We start from the raw sequence: 14365 nt of genomic DNA, 5'->3' as shown, positions 1-14365 counted from the left end.
GACTATCTTCCTTTCTGCCCCCCCCTCCCTATTGCCTTCCTCTTCCTCCTCTCCGCGGGTGCCGAACCTCTTGGCCTCACGGTATTTGTAGTTCTTTCTGGATCCGAGATCCTAGCACTCAACGACCGGGAGAGAGTCTGCAAGACTCTAATTCCCAGAGGGCAGAGCGGCAGCTGCGCCTGCGCACTCTCAGTGAGGGCGTGTATGTCTGTGTGTCTGAGGGGAGAGAGAGAGCGAGAGTGAGTGAGTGTGAGTGCTGGGTAGGGTGGTGGCCGTTACGTTCGGGGCAACGGCTACGGCAGTGGAGAAGTAAGAAGAGAAACAACGTCCGGCGCTTCCGCCTTCGCTTAGGAGGAGGAGGAGGAGCTGGTAGGGAAAGGAAAGTGATTCGCCCGGGGCCTGGACTAGAGAGAGTCGGGCTGGTGGGGGTCTGGGCTATGAGCCTTTGAGGGTCGCTTGGGACGCGGAGCGAGACACGAGAGCCGAGAGGTATGTCTCAGCCGCCGCCGCCGCCTCCGCTGCCGCCGCCACCTCCTCCCCCTGAGGCTCCGCAGACTCCGCCGTCCCTGGCGGCGGCGGCTCCTCCGGGGGGGCTCTCGAAACGGAGAGACCGGAGAATCCTCTCCGGGAGCTGCCCGGATCCCAAGTGCCAGGCGCGTCTGTTCTTCCCGGCCTCCGGTTCTGTCAGCATCGAGTGTACCGAGTGCGGACAGCGGCACGAGCAGCAACAGCTGCTGGGGGTGGAGGAGGTGACCGACCCGGACGTAGTGCTACACAACCTGCTGCGGAACGCTCTGCTCGGGGTGACAGGGGCACCCAAGAAGAACACGGAACTGGTAAAGGTGATGGGCCTTTCTAACTACCACTGCAAATTGTTGTCGCCCATATTAGCTCGCTATGGAATGGATAAACAGACAGGCAGGGCTAAGCTTCTCCGGGACATGAACCAGGGTGAACTGTTCGATTGCGCTTTACTAGGGGACCGCGCCTTCCTCATCGAACCAGAGCATGTTAACACGGTGGGCTATGGCAAGGACCGCTCCGGAAGCCTCCTGTATTTGCATGACACTCTTGAGGACATCAAGCGGGCCAATAAAAGCCAGGAATGCCTCATTCCAGTTCACGTGGACGGGGATGGACACTGCTTGGTGCATGCTGTGTCCCGGGCTCTAGTAGGCCGGGAGCTCTTCTGGCATGCCTTGAGAGAGAATCTTAAACAACACTTTCAGCAGCACCTGGCCCAGTATCAAGCCCTGTTCCATGACTTCATTGATGCCGCTGAATGGGAGGACATCATCAACGAGTGTGACCCTTTGTTTGTACCACCTGAGGGTGTTCCTTTGGGCTTGAGGAACATCCACATATTTGGTCTTGCCAATGTATTACATCGCCCTATTATTCTGCTAGATTCTCTCAGTGGCATGAGGAGCTCTGGTGATTATTCAGCTACCTTTCTGCCTGGGCTTATCCCTGCAGAGAAGTGCACAGGGAGAGATGGCCATTTGAACAAACCAATCTGTATTGCATGGAGTAGCTCTGGTAGAAACCATTATATCCCCTTGGTAGGCATTAAAGGGGCTGCTTTGCCCAAATTGCCTATGAATTTGCTGCCTAAAGCGTGGGGTGTGCCTCAGGACCTTATTAAAAAGTACATTAAACTTGAGGAGGATGGTGGTTGTGTTATTGGAGGAGACAGAAGTTTGCAGGATAAATACTTACTTAGGCTTGTTGCTGCTATGGAAGAAGTTTTCATGGACAAACATGGTATCCATCCTAGTTTGGTTGCTGATGTCCATCAGTATTTCTACAGGAGGACTGGGGTGATAGGAGTTCAGCCTGAAGAAGTCACAGCAGCTGCTAAGAAAGCAGTAATGGATAATCGCCTTCACAAATGTTTGCTCTGTGGTGCCCTTTCTGAACTTCATGTTCCTCCAGAGTGGTTGGCTCCAGGAGGGAAACTGTATAACCTGGCAAAAAGTACTCATGGACAGCTGAGGCCTGACAAAAATTATAGCTTTCCCTTGAACAATTTAGTTTGCTCATATGATTCAGTGAAAGATGTTCTGGTACCAGACTATGGATTGAGTAACCTGACAGCTTGTAATTGGTGCCATGGCACATCAGTGCGAAGGGTCAGAGGAGATGGGTCTATTGTATATTTGGATGGGGACAGAACTAATTCTAGGTCCACTGGTGGCAAATGTGGTTGTGGATTCAAACATTTTTGGGATGGTAAAGAGTATGACAATCTACCAGAAGCTTTTCCTATAACTTTGGAATGGGGTGGAAGAGTGGTCAGAGAAACAGTATATTGGTTCCAGTATGAAAGTGATCCATCTTTGAATAGTAATGTTTATGATGTTGCAATGAAACTTGTTACCAAGCACTTTCCAGGTGAATTTGGGAGTGAAATCCTAGTTCAGAAAGTTGTCCACACTATATTGCATCAGACTGCCAAAAAGAATCCTGATGATTATACTCCTGTAAATATAGATGGTGCTCATGCCCAAAGAGTTGGAGATGTACAAGGACAAGAGTCGGAGTCTCAGCTCCCAACTAAAATTATTCTTACCGGACAGAAAACAAAAACTTTGCACAAGGAGGAGTTAAACATGAGTAAAACTGAAAGAACTATTCAACAGAATATTACAGAACAGGCTGCTGTAATGCAGAAACGGAAAACAGAGAAGTTAAAACAAGAACCAAAAGGGCAGCCCAGGACTGTTTCACCTAGTACCATTCGTGATGGTCCATCCTCTGCACCTGCTACCCCTACCAAGGCTCCCTATTCACCAACAACTTCTAAGGAGAAAAAGATCCGAATAACAACTAATGATGGACGACAGTCCATGGTTACACTTAAGTCTTCAACAACCTTTTTTGAACTTCAGGAAAGCATAGCCAGAGAATTTAACATTCCTCCATATTTACAGTGTATTCGATATGGCTTTCCTCCTAAAGAGTTAATGCCACCCCAGGCAGGAATGGAAAAGGAGCCAGTTCCTTTACAGCATGGTGACAGAATTTCAATAGAGATTCTGAAAAGTAAAGCAGAAGGTGGTCAGTCTGCTGCAGCACACTCGGCCCACACTGTGAAACAAGAAGAGATTGCTGTTACTGGTAAACTATCTAAGGAACTTCAGGAGCAAGCTGACAAAGAAATGTACTCCTTGTGTCTTTTAGCAACATTGATGGGTAAGATCATTTTAATCTAGATAGTATTTCTTAATTGTGATTATAATGGCGCTGAGTTTTTGTGTTGTCTTCGTGAAAAAGTCTGGTCATCGTAAAAACTCTTTGATTATATATGTATTTTAGGAGATTATTTTTTTCAGGTTTTTTGTTTTTGTTTTTACAGTTAATGGATATATGTTAGTATGATTCTCTATTGAGTAAATGTTTAGGACAACATAACTAAGAAAGTGAAAGTAGTCCCTTAACTGTCACCAGATTATTTAACTATAACTTACTGTAATTTTTTAATAGCCTTATGATATATATCTATTTAAAACCTTTTAAAATGTTTTCCTCCCTGGGCTCTCTATTGAGCCTGCCCACTTTGTCCCTTTTTCATTTATTTTTAAATTTTCTTTTCCTGCATGTCATGTGATTTCAGGACTTCCTGTTTGATGAATTGCAGTTTCTGGTGTTTATATTCTCACTGCACTCCCACCTAATAGTCTCTGTCCTCCATTTCCTGTTCTTCCTTTCCAGAAGTTCATCACATTTTTATTTGTAATTAGGATTTCTGTTTAAGTAATTTTCTTGCGTAGTGACTCTCTGCCATCAATTGTAACTATTATAACTCATGAGAAATACAAGAAACAGAGGTAAATGCTTAGGAAGCATTTCTTTTTAATAATTCAGCATAAATTAAAAATATCAACCAAATATATAATCTAAAGCTTTAGATGATTTTGGGATATGATCCAATGGTGCACTTTTAACATTATTTTTATTTGCTTAATCTTTGTTTTTAAAATCACTCTTAATATGCTTTACTAAGGCTTAAGGTAGAATTAAAATTTATATTACATATTAGAAGAGCCTTATTTTTGCTGAGATTAGAGGTTTTAACTGGAAAAGTGGTCTGGGTTTTGATTCTCTCTTCTAAGAGTAGTAAATATCAGTGAATTGAGCCTTGACCTACCAAAATGAAGATTATTTATTCCTGGCTTGTTAAATTTGGCTCTAAAAGACCTGTACACGTTTGTAACTTGATATTGATATTGCTGGTTTTATTTTGGCAGATATAGCCATCAAATTGGGGGAGAGTTTTTAGTTTCTTAGAGACTGCATTAAAAAGAGGAAAGATTGTGTGATCTTTGGAGTCAGAAAGGCCTAGAATTTGAATCTTGGCTCCAGTACTTATTAACATAGTGATTCAGACAAGCTGCTTAACTCCCTAATACTTTAGTAGCCTCTTCTCTATAAAATACCCTTTGTAGTTGGTACACAGGGCAACAATAAAATATGCCCAGAACTCTGGGAATTAAATAACATCAGCAGAGAATGGATAAAATTAGATATATGCAGAAGATACTTTAAAAACTGACAATCCTCCAGGTCAAAAAATAGGAAAGAGAAGGTCTTCCTCAATAGAAGATTAACTTTGGAGGATGTGGCTCATCTCTTGTCTAACCTTGGATGCTCAGTTCCTAGTATAGTGCACAGCAGATTGTAGGCACTTTGAAATGTTTTTGATTGGATTAAATAGATGACATTACATGTCTAAAGAAAGTCTGTGTCAGCAGAAATGGAATGGATGGTCAGCATTGAACATTGAAAAAGTTGAAAAGCAGAATTTGGCACTGTTTATACACTGCTGTACAAAGGGAAAAGATACATCATCCGGGGTTCATGAAAATTCTGGTAACTAGAACGGTAATCTCTAGGGGTAGGAATATTTCATTAGTCCTTACCATAGCCTGGCTGAAAGAACTGTATCCCTTTAGTGATTCTGTATTCATCTTCTGAACACTCATTTAACTTTCTGATATAAGTATTAATGTACAGCTGAGAGTGCAGATGAAGATTGCATACACCTAGAAGGTTGTGTTCTCCATTGTAGATAAATAAATTGGCAAAGGTGAGATTATGATCAGTACTCTAAGTCTGGTCAGCATAATAATATATTTTATAATGAAAATTAGTAAAATATATTCTGGTTTATAATTAGTCACTTCTTGAGTTTAGTTTGAGGTTTTTGGACCTAAATATCTGAATGCTAGACTGTGGACTGCAATGAGTTCAACAAGATGATGTCTTCCTGTTACAATCCCTTCCATCTTTGCCTCTAACATTTATGTTAACTGCCCTATAAATCCACACATATGTTTAAATCTTCTATTCCCAACACAAAATTTGAGCATAAAAAGAGTATTTTATTAATTTCATACTGTAGCAATAGAGAGATTTTCTGTTATAAAGTACTAAGAGAGTGCTAGGCCTGTAATCCCTCTATTAAACTTTTTTTTTTTACCTCCAATTTTCTTATAACTGTATTTGAATTATGTAGAAGATAATCTTTTTTTTTCTTTTCTTTTTTTTTTTTGAGAGAGAGAAATACAAATTGGGGAGGGGGACAGAGGGAGAAAGAATCCTAAGCAGACTCCATGTCCAGCACAGACCCCAATGAAGGGCTCAATCCCATGACCTCGAGACCATGACCTGAGCCAAAATAAAGAGTGGAACACCCAACTGACTGACCCACCCAGGTGCCCCTAGAAGAGATATTCTTAATAAAAGTGATGTGTTGATAAAAATGTCAATTTGGGGAGATATTTAGATACACACAGACATGCACACACATGCATATAACAACCTATGTAAAGAGTGCTGGGGAACTATTGATATTTAGTTGGAGAGGGCTGGAAAATGGAAAATGCAGTGCTTATTTAGAAAATTGCAAATTTCAAAATGCAGAAATTACTTTGTGAATTACCAGATGTGAATTAAGCTGCTGATAGGTTAGTTTAGAAGAATTCATGAAGCCTTTTGCTCTTCGAATAGCTGGCTGCTTCTCATTTAGTTTAGGCTTAAATACCGCCTTAAAGAGGCTTTCTCCTGACCATTATCTAAGGGTTTGAGAGACCCTTGCTAACTGCTTGAAGTAGATCGCCTCTAGCATTGTACCCTGTTCATTTCTCTCATACCCTATTACAAGTTTTTGTTATCTTATTTGTTGGTAGTAATTAATTTGCTTACCCTACTGTATTATAAACTACACGAAGGCAGAGATGGTAGCCTTTTTTATTCACTGATGAATACTTTATCAGTTCGTACATGGCTTGGCACTTACTAGGTGCCAAATAAATGCTTGCTGAATGAATGAATGCAAATTTTTTTCTGCAAAATGAGTGTTTTGCTATGAGCTAGAGATTGTGCTGGAGATATGAAAATGAATGAGACACAGTCCTTGCCTTCTGTAAACTTACCTGCAGGATCTCAACTGAGGGCATTATAATTATTATTTATATCAACAGATGCATCAGTCTTTTGCTCAGTGTGAGCATTCATGGACATAGTCACTTTGAATATATGATGATAGTTTAAAATGAAATAATGTTCTACCTGTAGTAATTCACATTTTAATCTGCTTTATCCAGACTACTTGGAGGTTATTGAACAATTTTTGCAGACTATTATCTTCATTATTTATATGTGAGTGACTTTGACTCTGGCATTACAAGATATGTTATTAAATTTTGTCTTAGATCATTTTTTGGTGGATTTTCTATGTGGTAGGCATGACAGATGGTGTATCATCCATCATAAATTCTAGGCTAATTTCTTTTTTCATAGTATTGCAATAAGTTTCTAGTTAATTTTCTTTTCCAAGAGATAAGACAAATTTGCAAAAAACAGAATCTGTCAGTTCGGAGTTGCTTTAACAGAATTGAGCCACTTGTGATATTTACCTCACTTCACTACAAAGGTTAGCAGCCTTTCAGGAATTGAGAAACTTACTTGATTTTTATATATTTTTTTATTTTCCTAAAAGGTGCATATAGATACATCTTCAGATAAATGTATATTATACATGAATTTATACTATCATACTTTGTTTTTTTTTTTTTTTGTTTTGTTTTTTTACTATCATACTTTGAAGATTAGGTTAAACATTGATTCTGTTCCTTTATGTATTCAACTACTTTGACACCTTTTATATTCCTTCATATTTTTTTAATTATAAGCTAATATTTTTAAATATTCAAGGAATATGTTAGTTGTCTTTAACATTTTTACTTCCCAGAGAAAATCAGACTGTATGTATGTGTAAACATTTACACACAGGTTTGTGTGCATATATATGATAAATACATCTTTTAATGCTAATGATGCTAAAAGTCATAGGTGCTGGATACTCTTCAGGGACTCAGTCTAAGGAGAGAAACAGACATGCCTTTCTTAGAAATGGTTTTGACTATTGATGAGGTAGCTACATTTTTAGATGGGATGATCTGTAGGAAGGTTGGAGAGATGGCAACAATTATTTCAGCTAATGAATAGCTTTAGGATTATTTCTAGTAGAAACAGTTGCATGTTCCTAGTTTAAATTTATATTTTGGTCAGTTTATTTTATGATCATAGGTACTTCAGATTTTATTTTAAGCATCTTGCAGGGACTCTTTAAAAATATATTTGTTTTTTCTAAGTGTATTTGTTTAGTAATCTCTACACCCAGTGCGGGGTTCAAACTCACGACCCCAAGATCAAGAGTCTTGTTCTCTTCCAACTGAGCCAGCCAGGTGCCCCTAAAAAGATTTCATTTCATTACTTAGCCAGAGAAGAGATCTTGCCATCTATGACAACATGACAATACACATACTATGTTGAATATATTTTATTGTTTACTGTGAAGAAAGATGAATTATAAAGTAAAATTAATTGACTAATAAAAATAAGAGTTAGTATAATATTTCCTAGATGCTTTACCAAGCTATTCCTATTCTCAAAGAGTTTGCTTTCTAATGGAATAGTAGAAAAATACTCCTTTCCTTTTTTTGTAAGATCTATTCTCTTAGTAACTTTCAAACATATAGTATTATTAACCATAGTCACCATGCTGTACATTACATCCCCATGACTTATTTGTTTGAAAACTGGAAGTTTGTAACTAAAAGTCTTTCCCTTTGTTAAAAGGAAAAACCTCGTTTATACTGTTCATTCATATGCATTCATTCAATGAATGTTGAGTGCTACTCTCTTCCCAGCACTGTGTCTGGCCCTGGGAATAGAAAGTCAGTTAGACCCTTGACCTTTTCCTGACTTTGAGAAGCTAGTCGAGAAGGGGAAGCAGAAAAGTACACTAAATTAATCCGCAGTGTGATGAGGGCTGTGGTGCTCATATGCATAGGACTAGCAAGGAGGGTACCTACCTACCTGCTACTGAAGAATCCGAGGAAGTGATGCCTAAATGGAATTTTATTTTATTTTATTTTATTTTATTTTATTATTTTTTAATTTATTTATGATAGTCACAGAGAGAGAGAGAGGCAGAGACAAGGCAGAGGGAGAAGCAGCCTCCATGCACTGGGAGCCCGACGTGGGACTCGATCCCGAGTCTCCAGGATTGCGCCCTGGGCCAAAGGCAGGCGCCAAACCGCTGCGCCACACTGCTGCGCCACCCAGGGATCCCCCTAAATGGAGTTTTAAAGAATATATAGCAATTATTGACCTTTGGGAACAAGATGAGTTTGGTGTTATTGCTTTGTAAAACTCAAGTTAGGGTACAGTGGAGATGTGAGATAAGAGAATGCAAGGATGACTCTTAGGGTGCCTTGATCTGCCATAAAAAAGAAGCCTTTTTTTTTTTTTTTTTTTACTTTGTGATTTTGGGGAACCATTCCACGTATAACTCGGAAGGAGGAGGGATTTGAGAACAGGATTGGAGGGAAAATTAGTTAGGAGGCAGTATTGTAGGCAGGAGACAGCCTGAACCAGGGCAGTTGTAGAACTGATGGAGGCAAGTGCAGTATAAAGCCATATGATGCTGATGGGGCACTTGTGCAGAGTGTCATAATTCCTGCTTCCTGATCTCTTTTCTTGGTTCTTTTACCAACAAACATGACTTAGTGGAAGCATTTGTATACCAAAGGAAATAGTTTACCTATTTTTTCCTCCCCACCAGTTGTTGGTGCCATGGATTTCTATAAGAAAAGACTGGATAGTTTTGTCAAATTTGTTGTAACACAATTTGATCTGCGGTAGAGGTTTAACATCAGTGGAAAGGGAAGTATTAAGTTTTAGAATGATACACAGGATTTAAATCCTGGCTCTGCCACTTACAAGCTGTTTGATCTTAGGAGAATTGCTTAAACTCTCTTTGAGTTTTCTTTTCAGTAAAATAGGGCTTTCTTGTGACGAGAAAATGAAACTGTAAAATGCCTGTTCAAAGCTGGGTAGAAAATAGAGGTTTCGATTTATTTATCCTTTCCTTAAAGCAACAGAGTATACATACTCAATGGGGCCACATATTGCTCTGAAGGGAGGTGATGTTTGGTACTTTCAAGAGGGAGAGGGTAAACAAAATTTTTAATGAATAAAACTGATATACTGCAGTACATATAAACATATAAGCAGTATATCTGTAGTATTCAAATGCCATGGAGGTAGGCAGCTTAGGAAAATGTTTAAAAGGGCTTCTTAAGGGGACAGAATGAAAACAAGGTTCATAAACACTCCATTAGAGTTCTTAGAATTCTGCTTGCTTAAATAAGGAATAGTAAGGTATGTAAAACACTAAGGAATGTCATTTTTTTTACTAATATTTAATGGTGGTCAGTTCTGGAGAATTCACTATTTTGAGACCTATACAGACTTTTACCAAAAAAAATTAAGTGCTACCATATAATTTTTATGTTTTCAAAATAAATTATATTATGAGTATTTTATAAAATACTTAGTACATTTATGGTAACATTGATAATAACTAAATGAAAGGTTATTACCATAGAAATAATTTATCCAAATGAAGTTTAATGATAAGTTCATCAATTAGAACTTTCTATAAGTTGTTAACATTTTGTATTTGGAGGCTTTTATTAATATTCAAAATTTAAAATTAAATTTGTGTGCCTGCCCTTAAATTTAGCCATATTCTGGTAATACTATATCATTAGTGAATAAAGTGTTTATGTGTAAGTAAGTGTTTTAGCTAACTGAAACTAACTGCCAAGGCTTTTAAAATCTGTAGTCTTTAAACTGATGTACTGAGTAATTCTAGCCAAGTGCCATGCAAATTCATATTTCTGTTTATAAATGTGGGAAGGGGCTAGAGCTCTAAGAGATTGCATGCACATAATGATTAAGCCACATAACTAGTAACCTCCATTCAAAGCTCAGAGTCCATATAATATTCTAGTAGGAAAATTGAAAATTAGCCTTTCTTTGTTAAGATTTAAAAAGTCCTGATTGTAAATGTAGTACATATATATATTATTAGAAATAAAAAAATTATTTCATTATTATACTATTAGAAAATAGTGAAATATAAAGAAACAAAAACATTCCACAAACTAAAAATAACTAATTTTACTTTAAAGATTTATTTATGTTTGGGAGAGGGTAGGGGGTGGAGAGAGAGAGAGAGAATCCTAGGCAGGCTTCACACTGAGCATGGAGCCTGACGATGGAGCTTGACCCCACAATGCTGAGATCATGACGTGAGCCAAAACCCAAGAGTCAGATGCCTAACGACTACACCATCCAGGCACCCTCAAAAGTCACTAATTTTTATGTTCTATCTGTTCTTCATTAACTTTTTGAACAGTGATTATCATTCTTAACTTTTTATTTGAAACTCCTTATTGAAAGTCACTGTCAGGGATCCCTGGGTGGCGCAGCGGTTTGGCACCTGCCTTTGGCCCAGGGTGCGATCCTGGAGACCCGGGATCGAATCCCACATCGGGCTCCTGGTGCATGGAGCCTGCTTCTCCCTCTGCCTATGTCTCTGCCTCTCTCTCTCTCTGTGACTATCATAAAAAAAAAAAAAAGAAAGAAAGTCACTGTCAAAGGATGTTCTTTTTTTTTTTTTTAAAGATTTTATTTATTTATTCATGAGAGACACACAGAGAGAGGTAGAGACATAGGCAAAGGAAGAAGCAGGCTCCATGCAGGGAACCCGATGCAGGACTCAATTCCGGGGCCCCAGGATCACGCCCTGAGCCAAAGGCAGATGCTCAACCACTGAGCCACCCAGACATCCCTCTAAGGATGTTCTTAAAAAAATGTTTTTGTGAAATGGTCGTTTGCTTGTAGGCATTTTGTAGACTTCTAAAGGTTATTCTAAATTTCTTCAACAAGGCATTTCCCCCTAAATTTCTATTTTAAAAAAGTCCACTTCGGAACAACACAATACAACATTACTTATCTTCAGTCTACCTATTTACTTTTCTTCCTAGATTTTTCCATTTATTTTCATTTGGTTTTAACATAAATATAGATAGAATACACAAATCTGTATTCTACTGGTTAAACATAAATATCTTTCCATAACCTTCTCTGTTGGTCTAGTTCAAGGTTGTGAACTACTTTTCCTTTGAGTTGGATTGAGTTTTCAGAGACATTTTAATATGCACAGTATTGACTCACAGTTTTAAAGACAATTTTCAGTTAGTTCCTACATTGAAAATTTGGGAGAATTCACATGAAAAACCTAGGTTTTTGCTTCTGAAAAGCCATAGGATCTTAAAACATTGGGCCTACACTCTCCTATGATAGCACTTGGCAGTGGCTGCCACCTTTAGATGGACCATGGATTCTCTAGTTTACCAGATAGTCCCATCACTCCATATTGTCTCTTTATGTTATACTAAACTGCATCACTCATTTAAGTCATCTACCTTGCAGTCTCTGCTTGAGGTTATCATTAAGCAACCCTGGGTTGAACTCTTTTGTTTGTTGCTGATTCTATATCTGTTTTTATTTTATAGGAGAAGATGTATGGTCTTATGCAAAGGGTCTTCCTCACATGTTCCAGCAGGGCGGAGTATTCTACAATATTATGAAGAAAACCATGGGTATAGTTAATATCTGATTTTATTCTTAGATAATATCTCCACTTAGGCTATTGTAAGATTAAGAAATGTCAGTATTCTTCTAAAGCTATATCCAACATTACTTTCTGGTATGTATTTTTCTTTAGCCGTCTTCCTAGTTAAAGTGGGTTATTATCCTGATATGGTCATCTCTGTTTTCTGTCGTATTACTAAAAAGTCTCCTGTTACTTTCTTGCTCCTATTTTCTCATTAAATTATGTATATAATTCTTCATAGCTAAAGACAAATTGTGAAATTAGAAGCAGATTTGGTTATAATGCTAGTGACTGTACCAGAACCAGATAATATGGTATTTTTGTTGTTGTTGTTATGTTTTGGCTATTTTTATTTACATACCTTAGTGTTTTCAGGACTTTAAGAAATAGCTCATTTTATGTTTAATTTCTTTTCACATTGTATTTATGTTTGTAAAGATATGTGAAAGTATACAATGTGTATCTTCAGAATTTTAAGGTCTTAAGAAAATGGTTGGCAGTGTGTGTGTTTGGACGTTAAATGTTTTTTCAGAGATTTGATGTGAATGATTTTGGCGTCAGACTTTATCACTCTAGCTTTTTCATTTTTTCACCTACCTGACCTCTCTAGACATTTTTTTCTGACCTCTCTAGACATTAACTGCAAAATCACTATTTATGGTTTTTATCTCTTACGTACCTTTCTAAAAAAAAAAAACAAACCAACTTGACTGTTGTAGAAATATTCAAACATATATAAAAGTATCAGGAATAATATAATGAACCCCATTTACCCACCACTCAGCTTCAATAATTATTAGTACTCATGAATACTTAGTGTTTACTAGGTATATAGCACTTTATACCTATGATTATCTATCTACCTCTCAGTCGTCTACATAGCTATCAATCATCTACTTAGAAAGACTGAGACAGAGATGCAGAGACAAAGACATCACACCTACATGTATTTTCCAAAGATCAAAACAGCTTTCTTTTAATCACTCTAGCTAATCTAATTGAGTAAGTATTCAGAGATGAAATAAAATCATAGCTGTTCACTTACAGGTCTCTGGTGACATAGAGTGATTATTTCTTTTAATCACTCTAGCTAATCTAATGGAGTAAGTATTCAGAGATGAAATAAAATCATAGCTCTTCACTTATAGGTCACTGGTGACATAGAGTGATTATAGAATTATATGCATCTCTGAATGTTTAGTTACTCAGTCAAAGGTGCAAACATTTTAGAAAGGGCAAACCTAGTGGAACCTTGGAAAAAGAACTCAGAGAAATAAAGAATTTAATGAAACTTTAGAGAAACCATCAATTTGAGTATAGACTAAAATGAAATTCATTGACAACAAAGGGAAGATTGAGGAAAGAGATGATTAGAAATGGGAAGAGCAAAACTCAGGTGAGCCTAATCAAATAGGAGTTCCCAATGTAAGTAATCAACATGCTGTAATCAGCAATGTTGTTACATTGCATAAGAAATGTGTTACAACTGCAGGACAGCAGGGCTGGACTCTTTTCTCATGGAGCATAGATTTCACTTCATCTGATGCTAATTACCTTTCAGAGTCAATAGAAGATCATCTGTGGAAGCTGAGTCCTTTCAATAATGATCCAGAAGTAGTGGGCACAGATCCTCAGCAGAATCTGCTTACCCTTTCTGAGACCTGTATAGAGTCACATATGTTACCCTTTTAACAATTTGATATTTAGGTTCACTTTGCATTTTGCCTGAAAATGAGAATTTTCATTGTGATTACATTAAATAAATGTATAAGAATAATTACATTAAATATGTTATTAGTAAATACCAGTTGTTTAAAAAATGCTTTCCTAAAGGGATATTGTAAGCATGAACATTTAAAATCTTAACTGAGTTGCTCTTAGTGCAACTATGGAAAAGGTATAATAGCCTTGACAAATGTTGCTTAGTAACTGACCATCAGTTATTAGTTTCATCAGTGCCACAGAAAAAGATGAATTACTGTGTAGTAGGGCCAAGGAAATAAGGACCCATCTTCTTGAGGTTCAGTCTTAAGATCCTGTGACACAACAATGTCACCTGTAAGAATATATCGTAAAGAAATAGTAAAGAAAGCAAATGCATACAGATAACCAACCATTCCAATGTTGTTTGTAGTAGGAAAAAGAGTGGAAACAAAATATAGTTCCTCTAAACAAAAGAAATGTGATAAAATTTTTTAAATAAAATAAAATAATTGTACATCCACTTTATGGATGTAGTGACTAAAATGAAGCTTTTGAAAATCATTAATGACATGGGAAAATATTTACATATAAGGTTTAATGAAAAGTTATTATACAAAGTCAATA

General features: G+C 37.5%; 1 protein-coding gene across 1 annotated transcript in view; it reads left to right on the top strand.

Annotated features, from left to right (window-relative positions):
• The first annotated feature begins 183 nt into the window (after positions 1-183).
• Positions 184-14365, top strand: part of VCPIP1 (valosin containing protein interacting protein 1) — a 31714-nt gene continuing 17532 nt past the window's right edge. Inside the window, exons 1-2 of the mRNA XM_038579430.1 lie at positions 184-3195; positions 11937-12023. Coding sequence (XP_038435358.1) covers positions 492-3195; positions 11937-12023 — 2791 coding nt within the window. The 5' untranslated portion in view covers positions 184-491. The remainder of the gene's footprint in view (positions 3196-11936; positions 12024-14365) is intronic.

The sequence above is a fragment of the Canis lupus genome, chromosome 29 (genome assembly GCF_011100685.1).
Source record: "Canis lupus familiaris isolate Mischka breed German Shepherd chromosome 29, alternate assembly UU_Cfam_GSD_1.0, whole genome shotgun sequence".
Lineage (NCBI taxonomy): Eukaryota > Metazoa > Chordata > Mammalia > Carnivora > Canidae > Canis > Canis lupus.
The sequence above is the reverse complement of the archived record's forward strand: the minus strand, read 5'-3'. Positions and strand labels throughout refer to the sequence as shown.